This window comes from Pongo pygmaeus, chromosome 16, assembly GCF_028885625.2.
Source record: "Pongo pygmaeus isolate AG05252 chromosome 16, NHGRI_mPonPyg2-v2.0_pri, whole genome shotgun sequence".
Lineage (NCBI taxonomy): Eukaryota > Metazoa > Chordata > Mammalia > Primates > Hominidae > Pongo > Pongo pygmaeus.
In genome coordinates, this window is record NC_072389.2 from 27053453 (window position 1) to 27076703 (window position 23251).

At 45.3% G+C, this 23251-nt stretch overlaps 2 protein-coding genes across 19 annotated transcripts in view; one reads left to right on the forward strand and one right to left on the reverse strand.

The window, feature by feature from the left end:
* The window catches only part of LOC134738398 (E3 ubiquitin-protein ligase HERC2-like), a 42184-nt gene extending 23223 nt beyond the window's left edge, over positions 1–18961 (forward strand). For 3 of the 18 annotated variants that reach the window (XR_010124101.1, XR_010124090.1, XM_063653309.1), the window contains 3 exons: positions 5333–5467; positions 13455–13525; positions 13626–15114. Coding sequence is in view for 1 of the 18 variants with exons in the window: in XM_063653309.1 (XP_063509379.1) it covers positions 5333–5467; positions 13455–13525; positions 13626–13667 (248 nt within the window). In the remaining 17 variants the exon portion in view is untranslated. Of the gene's footprint in view, positions 1–5332; positions 6378–7443; positions 7535–11022; positions 15115–17967 lie in introns of those variants that run through there. The other 15 variants (XR_010124099.1, XR_010124102.1, XR_010124096.1 and 12 more) reach the window with 11 other exon arrangements.
* LOC129014679 (golgin subfamily A member 6-like protein 7) lies at positions 8301–16375 on the reverse strand. Its single transcript, XM_063653308.1, has 8 exons — positions 16187–16375; positions 13649–13777; positions 12478–12528; positions 12296–12389; positions 12107–12213; positions 10774–10832; positions 10304–10445; positions 8301–10006 (listed from the first exon to the last, which is right to left on the reverse strand). Exons 1-8 carry the CDS (start codon positions 16268–16270, stop codon positions 8873–8875), a joined length of 1800 nt encoding a protein of 599 aa, XP_063509378.1. The 5' UTR covers positions 16271–16375; the 3' UTR covers positions 8301–8872.
* Positions 18962–23251: the final 4290 nt, after the last annotated feature.

Here is a 23251-nt window from a genome sequence, read left to right on the forward strand (position 1 = left end):
GGGTATCTCAGTGGGTTTGATTTGCATTTCCCTAATGATCTGCAATGCGGAACACCTTTCAGATACCCACTTCCTATTTTCATGTCTTCTTTAAAGAAAGGTCTCTTCAAGTTTTTTTTTTAAACATTTTAAAAATTGGGTTGTTTTGAGTTGTATCAATTATTTATATATTTTGGATTTTTTTTGAGACAGGGTCTTGCTCTGTTATGCAGACTGGAGTACAGTGGCACAGTCACAGCTTACTTGACCTGGGCTGAAACACTCTCCCATCTCAGCCTCCCAAGTAGCTGTGACTACAGACGCACACCACCATGCCTGGCTAATTTTTAAATGTTGTGTTGAGACGGTCTCACTATGTTGCCAGGCCTGGACTCAAACTCCTGGGCTCAAGTGATCCTCCCACCTCAGCTTCTGAAAGTGCTGGGATTAAGGAGTGAGCCACTGCACCTGGCTAAATGTTGGATATTTCCTCCTAATTGGCTGAGTGCAGTGGCTCACACTTGTAATCCCAGCACTTTGGGAGGCCGAGGCGCTTGGATCACTTGCGGTCAGGCGTTGGAGACAAGCCTGGCTAATATGGTGAAACCCCATAATGGAGTTTTGGTTTCTTTAACTGGGAAATGAGGATCATGACCATCCCTGCCAAGCAGGAGAGGCGATGGGCTGATGTGTATTGTGAGTCCCAAGATGGTGAAACCCCGTTTCTACTAAAAATACAAAAATTAGCCAGGCATGGTGGTGGGCATCTATAATCCCAGCTAGTTGGGAGGCTGAGGCAGGAGAATTGCTTGAACCTGGGAGGTGGAGGTTGCAGTGAGCCGAGATTGCACCATTGTACTCCAGCCTAGGCAACAGAGCAAGACTTCATCTCAAAAAAAAAAAAAAATTCACTTCAATAAATGGTGAGACCAGCTTTGCAAAGATGATAACGGTGAGAGAAGTCTAGCGTGGCTGACTCCATCTTTCTTCCAGTCTCACGGGCCTGCTGTCTTTGTTCATTCCTGGGCATAGGCCAAATCAACCATGGGAGAAGTTTAGTTCATAGTCTAACGTTGCCATTTCCAGTCCTCGGTGGTCCCTTCTTTCCACTCCACGCTTAGTTATCAATTTGTTACTCTGCTTTAAAATGTATGTATTTTTTTTGTAATCCCAGCTACTCGGGAGACTGAGGCAGGAGAATCGCTTGAACCTGGGAGCTGGAGGTTGCAGTGAGCCAAGATCGCGCCATTGCACTCCAGCCTGGGCAACAGAATGAAACTCTGTCTCAAAATACTGGTTTTTTTTTACTATGTCTAATGATGTTCTATAGAAGAAAGAGATGTAGCATGTGGTCACGCTGCTGTCTTGACAGTGGAATTTTTGTTGTTGCTGTTTTCTGTTTTGAGACGGAGTCTTGCTTTTGTGGCCTAGGCTGGAGTGCGGTGGCGCCTTCTTGGCTCACTGCAACTTCCACCCGGGTTCAAGTGATTCTCCCACCTCAGTCTCCTGAGTACCTGGGATTACAGGTGCACGCCAGCACGCCCGGCTAATTTTTGAATTTTTAGTAGAGATGAGGTTTCACCATGTTGGTCAGGCTGGTCTCGAACTCCTGACCTCGTGATCCACCCGCCTCAGTCTCCCAAAGTGCTGGGATTATAGGCATGAGCCACATTTTTAGTAGAGATGGGGTATCACTGTGTTGGCCAGGCTGCTCTGGAACTCCTGACCTCAAGTGATCCTCTCACCTCGGCCTCCCAAAGTGCTAGGATTACAGATGTGAGCTACCACACCTAGCCGTATTTTGTATTTTTAGTAGAGATGGGGTTTTGCTGTGTAGGCCAGGGTGGTCTTGATCTCCTGGGTGCAAGTGATCCTCCCACATTGGCCTCTCAAAGTGCTGGGATTACAGGCGTGAGCCACCACACCTGGCCAATGGGAGGTCTCGCTTCCCTTCTCTCCAGCATTCCATAAGCAATGTGTCTGGGCAGTATGTGTTCGATTTTCTCTGTGTCTACTTTGAACTGTACAGTAGTGAAAGGAAGAGTAGACAACTTTGAAGCTGATGTGGTGTGGTCTTGGAGCTGGTGGTGCTAATTACTCTTGGTTGTTTTCATACCCTCCAGTGACTTCATCCTGCTTTTGCTGTTGTAAAATGTTGTAATTTATGCTCCTGAGAATAACTCTTCAGGTGTACTTAGGGTTCTTGTCTGCTTCCTGGTGACTGTCGAAGCTTTTCATCTTGAAGAAGGGAGATGAGCAGTGTTCCAGTGTACTGAGTTTAAAATTAAGAATGTTGCATTTTTTTAACGTGTAAAATTTATAGCCAGATGTAGGGTAGGGGTGGCCTACTTTCTTTAAAGGGTGAGATAGTAAATATTTTAAGGTCTCAATGGACCCTATGGTCTCTGTCATAGCCATGGGACCTTGCAGCTGTAGTGCCAAAGTAGCCACAGACAATACTGCGTCAGCGGGCAGGGGACGTTCATTCTGTAAAGTTGATTTATGGACACCAAAAGATGAAGTCCTCAGAATGTTTGCAAGTCACAAAATACTGTTTTTCTTTTGATTATTTTTCAATTATTAAAAAATATAAAATACAGTGGCCGGGCGTGGTGGCTCACACCTGTAATCCCAGCACTTTTAGAGGCCAAGGCAGGCAGATCACCTGAGGTCAGGAGTTCGAGACCAGCCTGGCCAACATGGTGAAACCCCATCTCCACTCAAAACAAAAAATTAGCCGGCCATGGTGATGCACGCCTGTAATCCCAGCTCCTCGGAGGCTGAGGCACGAGAATCACTTGAACCTGGGAGAATCACTTGAACCTTGAAGGCACAGGTTGTGGTGAGCCAAGACTGTCTCAAAAGAACAACAAAAGTAAAATACTTTCTCTGCTTTCAGACCATACACAAAGAGGCTGTGGACTGGGTTTGGCCCCTGGGCTGTGGTTTGTGACCACACACACACACACACACACACACACACACACACACACACACACACACACACACACACACACACACACACACACACACACACACACACACACACACACACACACACACACACACACACACACACACACACGTAGGGCAGAGTGTGGCATTTAGAGCCAGCACCTGTGTTCTCACCTGAGCTATGTTTCTGGCTGGGTTCTACTCTGTATTCTGTGATCCGAGGTGTCTACCTTGGTAAACTGGAGACAACAAAGCCTGCCTCCTTCAAGGTTGTTTGTAAAGATTTAAAAGGGTAATGTATTGTTGTTAGGCCAGAGGCTTTGCATAGTACATGTTGGGTTATTTTCACTTTTTTTTTTTTTTTTTTTTTTTGAGATAGAGTCTTGCTTTGTTGTATAGGCTGGAGTCCAGTGGCAAGATGCCAGCTCACTGCAACCTCTGACTCCCAGGTTCAAGCAATTCTCCTGCCTCAGCCTCTCGAACTGCTGGGATTACAGGTGGCTGCCACCATGCCGGGCCAATTTTGATATTTTTAGTAGAGATCAGGTTTCACCATGTTGGCCAGGCCGGTCTCAAACTCCTGACCTCAAGTGATCCGCCCACCTCGGCCTCCCAACGTGGTGGAATTACAGGCGTGAGCCACTGCATCTGGCCCATTTTCACTTTCCATTAGCTGCTTTTTTCCCCCATTCATTTCCTACCTTCCTGTGTATGATTTCTGAATTAAATGTATTTCATGTCTTAACCTTCTGAATTGTTTGTTCTCTCATTTTCCATGTTGTTAAGGAAAATAAGAGGCTAAGTGAGACTTATTAAATGTGCATGTAGTTTCTCAGATCAAGATAAATGCTCACCTGTTGCAGAACGGGACTCTGCTCTTGCTTCACCCAGGATGCGTTTCCTAGTTCCTTCCTAGAGTGGGGCCACACCCTACTCCAGCCCTCCAGACCCAGCTCCCTGCTCTGACATGATTCCACCAGACTATTCCAGCTGTCCTCCCTGGACCTAGATATTTTCCTTTTTTTTTTTTTTTTTCTGAAATGCAGTCTCACTCGGTGGTCCAGGCTGGAGTGCAATGGCGTGATCTCAGCTCACTGCAACCTCCGCCTTCCAGGTTCAAGCCATTCTCATGCCTCAGCCTCCCAAGTACCTGGGATTACAGGCATGTGCCACCAAGCCTGAGTAATTTTTGTGTTTTTAGTAGAGACAGGGTTTCACCATGTTGGCCAGGCTGGTCTCGAACTGACCTTGTGAATTGCCCACCTCAGCCTCCCAAAGTGCTGGGATTACAGGTGTGAGCCACCACACCCAGCCAACATTTTTTTAACTAAAATACTTATATGAAATTTATTTTATTGTGGTATGTAGTTCAGTAAATTTTGACTTCTATAGATTCACGTAACCCCCATCATCATCAGGATGGAGAAGTTTCATCACCCTAAAAGCTCTCTTGTGCTGCTCCTTTTTATCACGTGTTCCCTGGCCTCGTATCCTGGCAACCACTGATCTGTTCTCCATCAGTATAGAGTATTCTTTTTGAGAATGTCATGTGAGTGGAACCATATTTTAAGTAACGTTTTGAAACCATCTTCATTTACTCCCAGTTATATGTTTGAGGTTTATCTGCTGTTCTGTGTATTGATAGTTCTTTTTATTGCTGAATAGTATCTCGTCATGTGCATGTACAACATGGTGTTTATCCATTCTGCTACTGTGGGACCTTGTGGTTGTTTCCATTTTTCTTTCCCAATTGTAATCCTGCTGTGAGCATTTCTGTACAGATTTTGTGTGAATATAGTTTCCATTTCCCTAGGATAAAGACCTAGTAGTGTGAAAGTTGGGTCATGTGCTGAACTGTTTTCCAAAGTGGCTGTTTTAGTTTGCCTTCCCGCTGGCAATCTGTCACGTTTCTGTTGCTCTGTGTCTTTGTTAGCACTTGGTGTTCTCAGTGTTTTTTAGTTGAGCCATTCTAACAAGTCTAGTGGGATCTCGTTGTGGTTTTAATTGCACTTCCATAATGGCTAACGATGCTGAATATCATGTTCTTCCTTGCCACTCTTGTATCCTCTGTGAAGTTTCTGTTCAGATCTTTTGCACAGAAAAACTTGTATCATGGAACCAGTAAAATAACCAAGGAGAGGTTGATTAAAGTTCTGTTTATAACCCTAGAAGATTCCTGCCCTAGGGATATGGGATGGCTGAACATAGGACGCCGACACTGGACAGATGAAATAGCAGTTTATTAGTCACACATGCTCACAGCCCTGGGGGTGGGGGACACCACATGCCATTCAGTTAACGATGTGTGTTGTAACTTTTCGGGGAGGGACATTTGCAGAGACTAACGGTATGACATTCTGAAAAGCAGTTACAGATTAAAAAATCTTTAATTCTGCAGATGATAGTGTCGAACCAAGTGGAACAAAGAAAGAAGATCTGAATGACAAAGAGAAAAAAGATGAAGAAGAAACTCCTGCACCTGTATATAGGGCCAAGTCAATTCTGGACAGCTGGGTATGGGGCAAGCAACCAGGTAATCTTCTGAGTTTTGGCACTTTGAAAAGCTTGATCCGATGCTCCTTTTCTAAATGACTTGGATGGATTATTTGTATTTTTTCATAACAATTTTAAAAATGTAATTAAAAAAATTTACATATTGTGGTAAAATATACATACCGTAAAACTTGCCGTTTTAATCATTTTTATGTGTACAGTTCATTGGCATTAAGTATATTCACATTATTGCCCAGCCATCACCACCATCCATCTCTACAACTTTTGCCTTTTCTCTGACTGAAACTCCGTATCCATGAAACACTAACTCCTTGTGTCCCCAAGCAACCACCATTCTACTTTTGTCTCAGAATTTGACTATTCAAGGTGTCTCCTATAAGGGGAGTCATGTGGTATTTGTCCTTTTGTGACTGGGTTATTGAACTTCTTAGGTGTTTGGGGTTCATCCATATGCATCAGAATTTTCTTTTAAAGGCTCAATACTCGTCCATTATATATGTAAGCCACATGTTATCCCTTCATCAGTGGGCAATCAGGTTGCTTTCGTCTCTTGACTGTTGTAATGCTGCTATGAACATTGGTTTACAAGTGTCTTTTCATTCTTTGTGTCTATACCTAGGAGTGGAATTGGTCAATAATGTGGAATGCTTACATATTTATTTATTTATTTTGAGACAGCGTCTCGCTCTGTCACCCAGGCTTGAGTGCAGTGGCGCCATCTCAGCTCACAGCAAGCTCCGCCTCTCAGGTTCACGCCATTTTCCTGTCTCAGCCTCCAGAGTAGCTGGGACTACAGGCGCCCCCCACCATGCCTGGCTAACTTTTTTGTATTTTTAGTAGAGACGGTTTCACCGTGTTAGCCAAGATGGTCTCGATCTCCTGACCTCGTGATCCACCCGCCTCAGCCTCCCAAGTTGCTGGGATTACAGGTGTGAGCCACCATGCCTGGCCAATAATGTGGTAGTTTTATGTTTAACTTATTATTGTTGTTTTTGAGGTTGGGTCTCACTCTGTTGCTCAGGCTGGAATGCATTGACATAATCATAGCTCATTGCAGCCTTGAACTCCTGGGCTCAAGTGACCTTCTTCCCTCAGCCTCTCAAGTAGCTAGGACTAGAGGTGCAGGGAATTTCTCATCTTCTCTCTACTGCCTCTGAGTTGGAGATATCAGAGGGAGCCATGGCCCACTGTAAAGTAACACAATGTCCCCACCCACAGGGTTAGAACCCCTCTTCTTGAGGCAGCTCTGAGGGGAGCAGTCACATGTGGAGAGTGCAGGGCTCTGTGTCCAGATGGGGGAAGGGGGTTACCAAGGGGGTTGACCCCCCTCTGGCCAGGTGGCTGCCTTCTGACACACCAGTCTGTCTCTCTAGCACAGTGGCCCCCACACACCCAGCCTGTCAAACCTACAGCCCTCAAGAAGACTTTGGCCAAATCCATGAGCTGCTCCCTCTGTTAAGAAGGAAGCACAGCTGAAGCATGAGGAGGGCGGTAGAGCGTGTATGCTCTGGCCCATCTCCCCACAGTCTGACCAGAAGGAAGGGTCCTTTCAGCCAGGCTTGCCCAGGCTGGGGTTGGAGTGTCAGTATCAAGCCAACGTCTTCTTGCTTAATGGGTGAGCCCAGCTGCTCCCATGCAGCTGCCACCATAGTGAGGGTGAACCAGCAGGAGGCTCCGCAGCACTTTCAGGCTCAAGCTGCCTGGTGAGATCTACTCTGTGGGCTCTGTAGGCTGGTAGAGGCTTCCAGGAGGAGGAGGGGATGCAGCCATCAGTCCCCACTCCTGGGAGTCATATTTCTGAAAGCTTGGGTATACAGTAAATATTAGGCTGTGGGCTGGTTTATCTATGGATTTCATGTGGGAGGGTTATAGGTACAAGCAGTTTAAAGATGGAAATTTTGAGAGAGCAGGCAGGGATTTAGTGCTGGGTAAGGCAAGCAGTCTTGTCAAAGTAGCTCTTTTGGGGAGGCCAGAATCCTGTACCAATGTCCTCAGCAGGTTCATCAGCTGCTGGAGGAGTGCCGGACAGGATGAAAGCACAGGAGAACTTTCTGGATGATAGAAATGTTCCATATCTTCAAAGGAGGTGGGTTACATGGATAATGCATTTGTTAAAAGTCATCAAAATGTAAACCAGATCTGTGCATTTCACGGAATATAAATTATACCTCAAATCAGAAACATTTTTAAAAAGACAGATGGGCTGGATGCAGTGGCACACGCCTGTAATCCCAGCACTTGGGGAGGCTGAGGCGGGTAGATCACCTGAGTCAGGAGCTCGAGACCAGCCTGGACAACATAGTGAAATCCCGTCTCTACTAAAAATATAAAAATTAGCCAGGGGTGGTGGCACATGCGTGTAATTGCAGCTACTTGGGAGGCTGAGGCAGGAGAATTGCTTGAACCCAGGAGGCGGAGGTTACAGTAAGCAGAGATTACACCACTGCACTAGAGCCTGGGCAACAGAGCGAGACTCCATCTCAAAAAAAAAAAAAAGGTTTTCAACATTCATTAAAGGCAGAATAGCTTGTTATAGATTAGCCTCCCCACAGGAACAGTTAGAAAAACTGGACAAAAATGTGTCCCCCCTCACCATCAAAAACAATTGTTGGAAGGTAATTGGAGACCTCAGCCAGGACTTGAGTGACCAGGCCTAGGAGGTGACCCTGACAGTCTGTAGTGCTTTCCCCCATTTGGTGATTGGTCAACAGTGGAGGGCTAAGAGGCTAAGAAACTGAGTATGAAGTGATAGTTAAGAGGCTGGAGAGCCTAGCTGAATGTTTGGTGCTCTCACAGGGCTGAAATGACATATTGAGAATTTGGGTCCCAGTAAGGAGATGGGACCTTGGTGGGGATCCTGGAAGGGCCACCCCTAAGAATCCAAAAGAATAAAAAATAGACCAGCTGTCACAAAAACTAAAACCTGCTTTGAGCCAGCTTAGTCCCAAACTAGATGAAGGTGATCTGCTTGAACGCCAATTGTGTGCCATAAAGTCAAAGTCAATACTCTCTGGAGGCAGATAAAAGTTTACTAGGCATGCCATAAGACAAGACAACACAAGACTAAACGAGAAAGACCAAGAAAAAAAAAAAATAGAAACATACATAGATATTAGAGTCCTCAAGTAGAAATTTTTTTTTTTTTTTTTTTTTTGAGATGGGAGTTTCACTCTGTCAGCCAGAGAGGAGTGCAGTGGTGTGATCTCGGCTCACTGCAACCTCAGCCTCCCACGTAGCTGGGATTGGTGATCCCCCCGCCTAGGCCTCCCAAAGTGCTGTGATTACAGGTGCAGGCCACCGTGCCCGGCCAGTATTTTGCCACAATTTAAAATAAATTTTCTTTTTTCAAGTTTGTTCTCAGACGATATTCACAAGGTCACGTGGCGGCTTACACTTCTGTAGGCCTTGTTGACAGTGCCGGCTTTTAGATACTGATGATCTTGATCTTTTTCTTATCTCCTCGGTAGAAGAATGGGATGCAGGAGGTGCTGCCTAAGACTGGGCACTCCTGGGCATTCTTCCTTCCACCAAGCAGCTGCATGATCTGTGCAGTGCAATTGTCATCAGGAGAACCCTCCGTGGCCTCTCGTGCAGGCTTCACGCTGCCAGGGTGGCTCGTATCATACAGATCTTCGGAGGGAGGGAGGCAGGGCTCTGAGCACCGCTCCTCCTGCATCTTCTGCTCTCCCGTCCTCTCCTTCTCCCGCATCTTCTCCACCTGCCCCCGCATCTTCTCCTCCACCTGCCCCCGCATCTTCTCCTCCTCCTCCTGCATCTTCTCATCCTGATCCCACAGCCTCTCCTCCTTAAATCTCAGCCTCTCGTCCTGCTCCCTCATCTGCTCCTCCTGCATCCGCATTTGCTCCTCCAGCTCACACATCTGCTCCTCCTGCTTCCGCATCTGCTCCTGCTTCCGCATCTGCTCCTCCTTCTCCTGCATCTGCTCCTCCTGCTTCCGCATCTGCTCCTCCTGCTCCTGCATCTGTTCCTCCTGCTTCTGCATCTGCTCCTCCTGCTTCCGCATCCGCTCCTCCTGCTTCCGCATCTGCTCCTCCTGCTTCCGCATCTGCTCCTCCTGCTTCCGCATCTCCTCCTCCTGCTTCCGCATCTGCCCCTCCAGGTCGCGCATATGCTCCTCCTGCTTCATCATCTGCTCCTCCTGCTTCCGCATCTCCTCCTCCTGCTTCCGCATCTGCCCCTCCAGGTCACACATATGCTCCTCCTGCTTCATCATCTGCTTCTCCTGCTCCCACATCTGTTCCTCCTGCTTCATCATCTGCTCCTCCTTCTTCTGCATCTCCTCCACCTGCTTCCGCATCTGCCCCTCCAGGTCGCACATATGCTCCTCCTGCTTCCGCATCTGCTTATCCTGCTCCCACATCTGCTCCTCCTTCTTCCGCATCTGCTCCTCCAGCTCGCGCAGCTCCTTCTCCTGCTTCCGCAGCCTCTGCTCCTGTCTCCACATCTTCTCCTCCTGCTTCCGTAGCTTCTCCTTCTGATCCCGTAGCTCCTCCTCCTGATTCCACATCTTCTCCTCCTGCAAAGTGTTGGTTTGAACCTCAAAAGGAAATAGACTCATAAGCTAGGTATATAAATGTAATCTATAAAATAACGGTTTTAGTCTATGATTCTTTAAAAAGAAATTTTAAGCCCTAACCCTGAGGTTTTCTGATTTCCCAGGCATGGTCCCAATTTGTAGATTTTTAGCACACTCTAGAGGATTCTATGGCGGGACCAGAACAAGGACCCAAATTTTCCAGCTCTTGGCTGGAGCCTCCCCATACCCTGCATGATCCCTAGACCATGGTCCCAGCTGGATGGGGCTCCCACACCCCCCGGGGCTGCCGCTGCTCACCTGTGGCAGCAGGATTTTGCCTGTCTCCAGTTTCCTTTTTAGCTCCTTGATGTGGAGCTGGATCTCAGACTTTTCAGTTTCTACGAGTCGAAGTTTTTCTTGTAGTTCGGCATTTTTCTCCTTCAGCTCCTCATTGGTTATGCTATGGCCGGAGGCAATAGAGAAAGGAATGAACGAAGAACAGAAAGGACCGCTTTGGTGATCGACCCTCTACCCTCGCCCCACAACCACAGAACCGTGGCACTAGAAGGGACCCAGGAATTAAAAGTCCCAGGTGGCAGGCCAGAGAGAAGACATGAGTTGCCTGAGGCTACCCCATGAGTCAGTGGCACAGCCGGCACTGGAGCTTCCCTGTGCACACATGCAAACCTGTATGACCCCCTGCCATGCTCACCTGTACCCCCCACCTCCCAGCACACCACCCACGCTAAGGGCTCTCAGACCTCCCATCCCACCTTCCCCTATCCTACGTGTTCCTGTACAGCTCCAGACTCAAAGCGTCCCTCTCCTTTGTTAACTCCTTGATATACTGCAAATAGAGAAAGGTCAAGTCAGGATACAGCAGGCAGAGGAGCAGCTGACCGACCAGTGATGACAGCTACAGTGACTACTCCACAGTAACACTTGCTCCCTCTCAATCCCACCTGACATGTTCTCAAGGCATTTCCAAGTCCATGGTATAATTTTTTTTTCTTTTTCTTTTTTTTTTTTTTTTTGAGATGGAGTTTCGTTCTTGTTGCCCAGGCTGGAGTGCAATAGCGCAATCTCACCGCACGGCAACCTCTGCCTCCCGGGTTCAAGTGATTCTTCTCCTCAGCCTTCTATGTAGCTGGGATTACAGGCATGTGCCACCACACCTGGCTCTCACTTGTTTTTCAAAGAACTCAGTAAGGGTGGAAGGGACAGGGAAAAAGACTGAATTGTTAGCTGGCTAACAGGGGCCCAGAGAGATGAGAAAATTTTACTATTACTGTATACAGCATTATTACAGTAATGCTGCTATTGCTATTATTACTACCACTGTTGGAAACTTTATTGAGTGCTTCACCAGGCCCTAAGCTAACAATCCCATTTAATCCTCACCACCACCATAGGAGACAGTTATCATTATCACCTCTATTGTGTAGATGAAAAACATGGGGTATTAAAGGTTAAGTGCTTGCCTAAGATCACTTAGAGCTGGGATTTCAACACCCAGGTATATCTGATTCTCTAAACCCATTCTTTTGGTGGGGGTAGGGGCACAGATAAGGAGGAGGAAATTAATCCTTTGTTGATTTTTGAAAGAACGATACATTGGCATAGTCCAAACTTCAGAAGGTACAGAAGGGAAATATCTCCCCCCAATACTGTTCCTCTCGCCTGAGTTTTTTATGAATCCTTACAAACATGTTTTATGTATATTACCATAATACGTACACACACAGAGACACACACACACACGTACATGTGTTCCCTCTCTCTACACAAATGGTAACATACTAAAGATACTCTTCTGTACCTTCATGGTACAAGTACCCTAATCCCCACCAAGGATTTGACCAAGGGCACAGCCAAGTATGGGCAGGGTGGGCACTTGGCCTCGGAGCTCTGTGTCCAGTGCTTGCTCCCCACAGCGCCCCGAAACTCACTGACAGCAGCTGACCCAGCCCCAACCTGCCTCTAACAACCACATACAAAAGCAGCAAGAAATGGCCCATGCTGTCTTCTTGACAGGACACTGCATCCTGCAGAAGGGACCTTTAGGCTCATTCCTCCATCTGTGAAGCTGCAGAAGGGGACCGGGTAGGTGATTGGACTCACCCTGTCCGCCTTCTTGTGCTGTGTGGACACAGCAGAGAGAGCCCGCTGTAACTCTCTTGCAAAGTTCCAGGAATGATGCAGGCATCCTGCCAGATCCTTGGATTCTTCTGGAATGAGAGAGGTTGAGATGCAGCCCAAAGGCCTGTGAAAATGCCAGGTTGAAGGAAGATGGGGTGCCCAGATTCCCACCTTCAAATTTCCTAGCAGCATCCTGGCTGTAATAGAGCGCTGTCTCCAGTTCAGTTTTCTGACACATAAGGATTCGTATGGTATGATCCTGGGCCTTTGGGAGAAAAGACAAGCAAGTGCTGAAAGAGAAGCAAAGAAACCTTCTCCAGATGACAGGAGGGAACTTCACACCCTCCACTCACCTCTAGCTGCCTCCTTAGGGCTTGCTGATATTGGTGGCTTTCCTGCTTTTCCTATAGGAAGAGGAAGACAGAGCTCTTACTAGAGGGAGGCAGAGATGGCACAGCAAGAGACATGCCCCCAGAATGGCACCACTGCCCCAGGACAGGCCCACCCATGGGACCAGGTTATCAGGGACCCTGTGGGGATGGGGTGGAATCTGGGAGGTGAGCCTTCCTCCCCGTACTGGGAGTAGGCGAGACGAGACTGGGGCCTCTACATCTGAGTGCCCCCGAAACCCAGCAGTCATGTCGTGAGCAAAGAAAGAAACCATGTTACTTCTTTCAGCTGAGCTCGGTTCTGTTGTTTCTGTGGGGAGAGTCAAAGGAAGGTGACTGAGGGTAGCCCCTCGATTCTATTCCCCAGGCCAGGAAGCGGTAGGCAGGGGTCAGGAATGGATTTTAAGGGCAAAGTTCTTAGACCCAATGGGAACATGAACTGATCAACTCTCCTTAATGCCCAAAGAAAAAGGATTTGGGTCTTTATTGGTTTTTGCCCACAGCCACAATACTGAAAGTCTGAAACTAGATTCTCCAGAAAAGACAGTAACAGAAACCTTCAGACATGGAATGTGAGAAAAGCCCACCCTTCTGCTAGCTTGTGATTTAGAAAGATGTGTTCATTCAACAAGCATTGAGCAAGCACATAGGGGCCAGGGACAGTTCTTCCCAGCTGGGATATAGGACGGAAAAGGCAGACAGGAGCCCTTGGCCCCAAGGTTTCCATTCTAGTGAATCTTTAAATCCCAGAGTCTCAGAGCAAACAGAAACCTCTAATACTCTAACTCTACCTCCTCAGGAAATGGAAGCCCAAAGAGGAGAGGAGTTTACAGCAGGCCCTGGACTAGAGATTAACACAACAACAACAACAGCAACAACAACAACAAATCTGATTTAAGCTTCACACATGTAAGTAAAACATTACCACCCCTATTTTACAGATGTGAAAAGAGAGGTCCAAAGAACTCAAGCAATTTGCCATAAATCGTGTCCCTCGCAGATGGAGAGAGAGGTAGGATTCAAACCCAGAATTCTTAACCAGTACCCAGCAGTTCTTCCTTCCACAATCTCAACAGTTACCCTCGACTTCCCCTTGTGCCCCTTGTCCTCAGGAGACCAGCCAGCCAAGACTCACATCCTCAGGTGAATGGTAACCACCAGAAGTGGTTTTCTCAGGGTTAGTGCCATTATTTATTTTCTTCTGTTTGCTGTCGGTTGCTCCGGTACCAGCACCAGCACTGTTCCACTGATGATCATCTGTAAACTGTGGAAAAGAGGAGCAGTGATACTCATGAGAACTACAAGCTCCTACAGTCACTTTACAGTTTATACAAAATACTCTTATAGACTATCTGATTTAATGCCACCGACAACTGTACAAGGTGTTGTTGCAATCACTTAGTGACTGAGAGAGATTGATACCATGGCTAAAAGAAAGGCAATAATGGAACCGAAACTCATTCTTCTGCCTCCGAGCTCTGGGATTTTGCCACAAATCAGCAGCTGCCAGGGACCAAAACCAGAGGCAGAGGTAGAAAAGTAAAAGTCACGTATCCTCAGGGCAGAAGGCAGCCTTTCTGTTAAATCTGGGAATTGAACAGAAAGAGGACAACCCAAGCTTCATTTTGGAGAGAAGTCTGCTAGTCTCTTAGAAATATATGTGTGACTGTCATCCCTAAGAACATTAATGTTTTGTCTCTCTCAAGAGAATCAAGGGAAAGTGATGCTTCAGAAAGATGCCCCATATGTATCCTGTGGCACTGAAAGTACCCCAGGTTGAGATGAGATGAGGAAGATTCAAGTTGTCAAGTTCAGTTTCCCAAGGTCTCTTCCACAGAAGATGAGCAAATCTCACTTCAAAGATCACTGACTGATGGGCACTCTGGTGCCAGAACCATGGAGAATTCAAATATGAGGTGGAGAACTTAGGAAAAACTGTTGAAGTCTCTCTGGAGAGTAGAAGCCTGGGAGAAAACCAAACCAAACCCGTTCTCCCATTGCCACCCAGAGACACTCTCAACATTTTGAGTTCACAAGGGAGGTGTAGGCTTTTCAAACAGTCAACTTCTGTGTTAAGGGAGTAAGGCAGCCTGAAACTTCTTTTTTTTTTTTTTTTTCTTTTATTATTATTATTATTATACTTTAGGTTTTATGGTACATGTGCACAATGTGCAGGTAAGTTACATATGTATACATGTGCCATGCTGGTGCGCTGCACCCACCAACTCGTCATCTAGCATTAGGTATATCTCCCAGTGCTATCCCTCCCCCCTCCCCCCACCCCACAACAGTCCCCAGAGTGTGATGTTCCCCTTCCTGTGTCCATGTGTTCTCATTGTTTAATTCCCACCTATGAGTGAGAATATGCGGTGTTTGGTTTTTTGTTCTTGCGATAGTTTACTGAGAATGATGATTTCCAATTTCATCCATGTCCCTAAAAAGGACGTGAACTCATCATTTTTTATGGCTGCATAGTATTCCATGGTGTATATGTGCCACATTTTCTTAATCCAGTCTATCATTGTTGGACATTTGGGTTGGTTCCAAGTCTTTGCTATTGTGAATAATGCCGCAATAAACATACGTGTGCATGTGTCTTTATAGCAGCATGATTTATAGTCCTTTGGGTATATACCCAGTAATGGGATGGCTGGGTCAAATGGAATTTCTAGTTCTAGATCCCTGAGGAATCGCCACACTGACTTCCACAAGGGTTGAACTAGTTTACAGTCCCACCAACAGTGTAAAAGTGTTCCTATTTCTCCACATCCTCTCCAGCACCTGTTGTTTCCTGACTTTTTAATGATTGCCATTCTAACTGGTGTGAGATGGTATCTCATTGTGGTTTTGATTTGCATTTCTCTGATGGCCAGTGATGGTGAGCATTTTTTCATGTGTTTTTTGGCTGCATAAATGTCTTCTTTTGAGAAGTGTCTGTTCATGTCCTTCGCCCACCAAAAAGTGGGCCTGAAACTTCTTGATCCTAGGTCACATGGTCCCCACTCCCCTTCCAGATGGAAATTTGTGCTGCAACCAGCGTAACCAGAAACGGGGTGAGAACACTTAGGGGATGGGTCCTAAGATCAAAGGCCAGTCTTGCAGCAGTAATGACAGTTCCTAGAGGGACTGTGCCGTCAGTACATTCCACTCCTCCGTGGGGTGGTGGGGGACGGATGACATCAGTGCTATGCCCAAGTTGCCTCTTTGAGATTGGGTTGGGGTTCGCAGGGTTGGGACCCAGGTACTTGGAGACATGAGCCCAAACAGCCCAAGGAGGTCAGCCATGGGGCAGCGGTAGGCAAGGGCAGAGTATGGAGCGGGGAGCCCCAGGAGTCACCTGCCCAAAGTCACCCTGGGGTGACTGGTGAGGGCAGGTGCTGGGGCATCCAGTTCCTTGGAAACATGAACCTGAAGGGCCCAGGGAGGTCAGTTTTCAGGCAAGAGGAGGTGAGGGCAGAGTACAGAGCAGGGAGTCCCTTGAGTCACCCGCTCAAAGTCAGGTGAGGGCAGGGGTTGGGGCTGACACAAGATTTTGGTTGAGGGAGCCCAGAGGCATTGGGGGGGCCCAGCCTGGTGTACCTCTGGAGTGACACGGACTCTGACAGCTGTTCTGCCATCAGAGGGGGCCTGGGGTTGGGTTGGGGTTGGGGTGCCGCAATCCTATGCGTTTTACCTTTTCCTTGGCCTCAGGCAATTTGCTCTGTTGGTTTTTTTCTGACATCATGGGGAGGGGAGGGAGGTGGGGTTGGGGCCACATTGGCGTGATCCAGGCAACGGCAGTGATATGCCTCCAGTCACGTACCACGCAGCTGTGTGACTGAGCCAGAGGAGGCGTCACCAGGGCTGCACTAGAATGCAGAATAGGGGTGTGGCCTTAATGCTCCAAGCCCATTGGTCAATGAGAAAGATGAAAGGGAAAGGAGGCGGGGTCAAGCAGCCACGTGTCATGAAGGTCCTGTGATGTCACAAGGAAAGGCGCCCATGCAACTGCTGTCCCCAGCCACTCTAGGAGAGGGGTGGGGCTGGCTTTCACTTTCTGAGCTTTAAAACTTTATCACCTTAATTGAGGTACAAATCCTATTATAATGGAAAATTTACAGCATGCTTGATGATTAATAAAGCTGACTATATTATCCAACATTCCAATAAGGTAAAATAATCACAATAATTTCTCTTTTTTGGAAAAAGTTTCTCTTATTCTCCTACATTATTAAGGGTTTTTTTTTTTTTTGAAACTAGAGACATGTCTAATATATTTAAAAACACAAAGCTTTTGAGGTGGGTGTGATGGCTCATGCCTGTAAACCCAGCACCTTGGTAGGCTGAGATGGGTGTATCACCTGAGATCAGCAGTTCAAGACCAAAATGTTAGTATTTTAGTGTGTATTTTAGTATTTATTTTAGTATTTAATACATCATTTAGGGCTACTTGTAGCCACAGAAAGAATAAATCTGATTCAGTGACTTAAAGAAATAGAGATTTCATTTTTGTCACTTAAAACGTGCAGAGGAAGGCAGTCCAGAGTTCTTTTCAGTTTCCTGATACTTCCTTAGCCATGTTTTTATTCTTTTGGTTACAATGTGGCTGCTGTTTTTCCAGGCCTTGGATTGCCTTCCAAGGAGGGAAAGAAGAAAGGTCAAAAGGCTGAGTCTGTCTCTTTTTAGCTGAAAAACGTAGATTTCTCAAAAATTTTAAGATTATACTGCAATTCAATTTTCATTCTTTTTTTTTTTTTTTTTTTTTTTTTGAAACGCAGTCTTGCTCTGTTGCCAGGCTGGAGTGCAGTGGCACAATCTCGGCTCACTGTCACAACATCTGCCTCCACAGTTCAAGCGATTCTTCTGCCTCAGCCTCCCTAATAGCTGGGAATACAGGCATGTGCCACCACACCCGGCTCATTTTTTTTTATTTTTAATAGAGACAGGGTTTCACCATGTTGGCCAGGCTGGTTTTGAACTCCTCCAGAACTTGTGATTTGCCCACCTCTGCCTCCCAAAGTGCTGGGATTAGAGGTGTGAGCCACCGTGCCCGGCCTGCAATTTTCATCTTTTGGCTGCAAATAAGTTATGTCACTATTCTCAGCTTGGGGAGTGTTTAGCTCACATATTGCTTCCTCTCTGTTGACAGGTTTTAAGATTTATGAATAGGTACTGAATTTTATCAACTGCTTTTTTCTTTCTTGATTGAGCAATGTTTTTTCTTATCTTTTTATGTTGATAAGGTAACTTAACAGTGATTGGCTTTTGAATGTTTAACATTGCACTTCTGGAATTAAATCAACTTTGTTGTGATATGTGATTAATACCATATTATGTGTGGTTGAGATGGGCTTGCTCATATTTCATTTGGTAATTTTGTACTTAACGTTCACAAGAGAAAGTGGAGTCTAAGTTTTTCTTCTGTTTTTTTTTTTTTTTTTTTTTTTTTTTTTTTTTTTTTTTTTTGCCATGGAGTCTCGTCCTGTTGTCCAGGCCGGAATGCAGTGGCATGATCTTGGCTCATTGCAAGCTCCGCCTTCCGGGTTCACACCATTCTCCTGCTTCAGCCTCCTGAGCAGCTGGGACTATAGACGCCCACCACCACGCCTGGCTAATTTATTGTATTTTTTAGTAGAGACGGGGTTTCACCCTGTTAGCCAGGATGGTCTCAATCTCCTGACCTCGTGATCCACCCTCCTCGGCCTCCCAAAGTGCTGGGATTACAGGCATGAGCCACTGCGCCCAGACTTGTGAGGTTTTAATATGAAGTATTAAAGCTATGCTGTTTAGACAATTTGAGAAATGTTTCTTCTCCTATTTCTGACAGAGTTGATGTAAGATGTGTGCTATTTCTTCCTTAAGCATTTGGAAAGAATTCACTTATTAAGCCATGTGAGACTGTAGTTTTCTTTATAAGGTGTTTAATTACAGGTTCAATTACATATATTTGAATATTCATTTTGGTATCCTGTGTTTGCTGAATCAATTTGTTCATTTTATATAAAATTTCAAAGTTGTTCTATTATTCATTTATCTTTTTAAATATTTATAAGGTCTGCAGTTAGAGTTTCTGCCTTTTGTCTGTTTTCTTAATCAGTCTCGCTGGGGGCCATCAATTTTATTAGTGTTTCAGAAAAGCAAACTTTGATTTTATTCATCCCTTTACCATACTGAAAATGTTTTGCTTAATTTCCAAACTTATAGTTCCACTCTGATTAAATATTTGTATAACTAAAACTCTTTGGAATTTGTGTCTTCTCAATGATCAAAAATATGGCTAATTTTTATAAATATTGCTTCTCCACTTGAAAAGGATATGTATTCTGCATGTTGAGTGTAGTGTACCACGTCTCTCAATTAGATCGAGCGTGTTAAATGCATCCTTTAATGATTCTATTTCCTTACTGATGTTTGTTTATTTTTCAGTGGCTGAGACACAGATATTAAAGTTTCCCACAATGATCGTCAACTTATTTCTTTTTTTCGTTTGTTAAGCTTTGTTCTGTGTGTTTTAAGGTTAAGTTACCAAGCATAAACACATTTAGAATTCCTTTTTCTCCCTGCTGGTTGCACCCTTTTTTCATTGGAAATACCGTCTTTATATCTCTCACATAGCTCTTTCATTCGAGTTTTTTTAATATGTAAAAGAAAATAAAGTCTTGGAACTGCCAAACCTGTTATGCTAAGGGAGACATAAGTTTGGGATCTTAGTCATGCAACACTGCCATTCTTTCTCCCCGAAGAGATAGCTGCCATTTCACAATCCTGTGTGATGGCATTAGACATAAGCCAGGTCCCCACTACCACAAAGGCCACGTACCTCTCCATATGGCCCCCCTTACAAACTGTTCACAGGGACATTCCTTGCTAGCCCCTAAATATTTCAGGATCCATGTCCCCCTATAAAATAAGCATATGCCAGTTGTAACCCTGGCTCTGCAACCTCAGTTTAAGACGTAAAACTGAGTTCTATTCAATCTGACACTGACAATGTTGATTATAGGCTTATCTTCCCAGGTACAGAACAAGAAAATGAGATCAGTCACTCTTCAGGCTACCCTGAGATGGCTGCATAATTGACTCTTTCCTCCCTCTTTTCAAATGTTTACCTTATCTTTGTAAAAGAAGATTTACTGAGCACTAATTAGAGCTTCCTAAGAATGTAACCACCCCTTCACTGCCTGCTCCCCCTCCCTTTCTTCTCTCCTGCCTGCTTTCTCCCTTTACATGCTGAGTTCCCAAAACCCTCTTTGGAAAGCATGGTTACAGTAGTTTCTGTGGCTTGTGTTTTTTCTGGGGGTGTTGTCAAATTGTGCCTCCACAAAGCTCTATTGATGCAGGCACTTGCCTCAGTGGGTGGCTCATTTTTTGTTTTGTTTTGTTTAACAGATATAAATACAGTTACCCCTGTTTTTATTTACTTAGTCTTTGCTTTGTCAGTCTTTGACTGTCAATTTTTCTTTTTTAAAAATAAATTTTCTTGTGTATAATTAAGGCTTGCAACATGATGTTAAAGGTTATATATAGATTGTAAAAGATTCCTATACTGAAAGAAATTAACACACCAATCATTTCACATAGTTCCCCATTTCCTTATTGCTTTTGTGGCAAGAGCAGTTGAAATCTACTCATTGAGCATGAATTTCACATACAGAACAATTTTGTTCCCTGCAGTCCTCATGTCATACATTACATCTCTAGGCTTGTTCATCCTTCATACTTGCTACTTTGTATCCTTTGGCCTCCATGTCCCCAATTCCTCCCCTCTCCTACCTCTCCTGGTAGACAATGTTTTACTCTCTATCTCTGTAGATTTATTTATTTACATTTTTACATCCCACATATAAATGGGTTTATGCAATATTTGATTTTCTGTGTATGCTTTATTTCACTAAGCATGACGTCCTCCAGCCTCATCCATCTTGCGGCAAATGGCAAGACCTTGTTTGTTTTAGGGCTGAATAATATTCCATTGTGTATGTGTGCCACAGTTTCTTTATCCATTTATCCATTGATGGACACTTAGATTGTTTCCATATCTTGGCTATTGTGATTAAGGCTGCAATGAACATGAGAATACAGATATCTTTACAAAGTAATGATTTCATTTCCTTTGAGTGTATGCCCAGAAGAGGGATTGCTGAGTCATATGGTGGTTCTATTTTTAATTTCTGTAGAAATCTTCATACACTTTTCCAGAATGGCTGTATCAATCTGTATTCTCATCCATAGTATGCAAAAGTTCCCATTTCTCCGCACTCTTGCCAATATTTATCTTTTGACTTTTTGATAATGGTCATAAGGGGTGTGAGGGGGTATCTCAGTGGGTTTGATTTGCATTTCCCTAATGATCTATAATGCGGAACACCTTTCAGATACCCACTTGCTATTTTTATATCTTCTTTAAGGAAAGGTCTATTCAAGTTCTTTTTTTAAAACATTTAAAAAATTGGGTTATTTGTTTTGAGTTGTATCAATTATTTATATATTTTGGGTTTTTTTTTTTTTTTGAGACAGGGTCTTGCTCTGTTATGCAGACTGGAGTACAGTGGCACAATCACAGCTTACTTGACCTTCTGGGCTGAAACACTCTCCCATCTCAGCCTCCCAAGTAGCTGTGACTACAGGCGCACACCACCATGCCTGGCTAATTTTTAAATGTTTTGTTGAGACAGGGTCTCACTATGTTGCCAGGCCTGGACTCAAACTCCTGGGCTCAAGTGATCCTCCCACCTCAGCTTCTGAAAGTGCTGGGATTAAGGAGTGAGCCACTGCACCTGGCTAAATGTTGGATATTTCCTCCTAATTGGCTGGGTGCAGTGGCTCACACTTGTAATCCCAGCACTTTGGGAGGCCGAGGCGCTTGGATCACTTGCAGTCAGGCGTTTGAGACCAGCCTGGCCAATATGGTGAAACCCTATAATGGAGTTTTGGTTTCTTTCACTGGGAAATGTGGATCGTGACCATCCCTGCCAAGAAGGAGAGGAGATGGGCTGATGTGTGTTGTGAGTCCCAAGATGGTGAAACCCCGTTTCTACTAAAAATACAAAAATTAGCCAGGCATAGTGAGGCTGAGGCAGGAGAATTTCTTGAACCTGGGATGCAGAAGTTGTAGTGAGCTGAGATCGCACCATTGTTCTCCAGCCTAGGCAACAGAGCAAGACTTTGTCTCAAAAAAAGAAAAAAAAAAATTCAATAAATGGTGAGACCAGCTTTGCAAAGATGACGACGGTGAGAGAAGTCTAGCATGGCTGACTCCATCTTGCTTCCAGTCTCACAGGCCTGCTGTCTTTGCTCATTCCTGGGCATAGGCCAAATCAACCATGGGAGAAATTTAGTTCATAGTCTATTGTTGCCATTTCCAGTCCTTGGGGGTCCCCTCTTTCCACTCCATGCTTAGTTATCAATTTGTTACTCTGCTTTAAAATGTACTTTTTTTTGTAATCCCAGCTACTCGGGAGACTGAGGCAGGAGAATCGGTTGAACCTGGAATGTGGAGGTTGCAGTGAGCTGAGATGGCAACATTGCTCTCCAGCCTGGGTGACAGAATGAAACTCTGTCTCATAAAACAAATATAATATGAAATGGTAACGTCTTTCTTTAAAACCAAAGAAAATATGTGCAGTGGATGTCTTCCTGTCACTTCGCACAGCCTACTGCCATAGCGCCTGAGCCCCAGACCCCAAACTCACTGTCCTGCTCGGGGACCCCAGACCACACTGGCCATTGAGGGCACCCCAAGTACTCTCCTATCCTCACCTCGCTCCTGCAGTAAATGGCTAAATGAATAAATCAGAAGTGAAGCCAAAAACAAAAATAAAATCCACATGTGGAACAGGAGAGGCGAGCAGAGGCCACAGTCTGGAGGCCTGGGCTGATACGCTGCAAAGAGATGTCTCTGGGTGCTGCCTGCGGGGTGCAGTCTGCCATTCAGAACACACTTAGAGAAGCCCTAACCATTAAAGAGCACCCATTCCTGAGTCCCCTCCCTGCCCACAAAACTTGCCTTGAAACACCCTAACCTCAGCCTTTGGGGAGGTGGATTTCAGTGATAACTCCAGTCCTTCCATGTGGCTGGCATTGAGTTAATTCAACTCCTTACTGCAATACCATGGCCTCAGTGAACTGGTTTTGTCTGTGCAGCAAGCAGGAAGAACCCACTGGGGAATTACAATGGTATTGGGAAAACTGGATTTCCACGTGCAAAAGAATGAATGATGTTATCCCAAGTGGTTGGGGATGCAATCATAGGGGTGTGGAAATGGTCCTCATGCACTGAGTCCATGTCTGGATGAGGCCACAGGTTGAGTCCAGGTGGGGTGAGTCTGAAAAACATCCCAAAAGGCCAATCTTAGACAAGAGTGATGTTATCTACAGGAGTCATTGGGGAAGACACAAATCTTGTGACCTCTGGCCACATGACTCCTGAGCAGTAAGGGATTACAGAAACTATGCCTGTATTTTCACAGAATTCAGGATCCCCACCCCAAATCCTAATCTTGTGGCCTTTCATTCATCTTACAAAAGTGGGTTCAGCTCCTGGACAAGGACAGGATCAGTTTTAGGGAGGTTCTATTATCATCCTTGCTTCAACGTTAGCATAGCAGACAAGCGCAGAACCAGAAATTAGCACGTGGGAAATTATACACCACAAAAAGAGAGTACAATCCATGGAAGAACCAAGGGAATGGCAATAGCAGAATGTCAGGAAAGGACTTTATAATGTGTAGACCTTAGAGAAATTAGGAACTGAGACAAG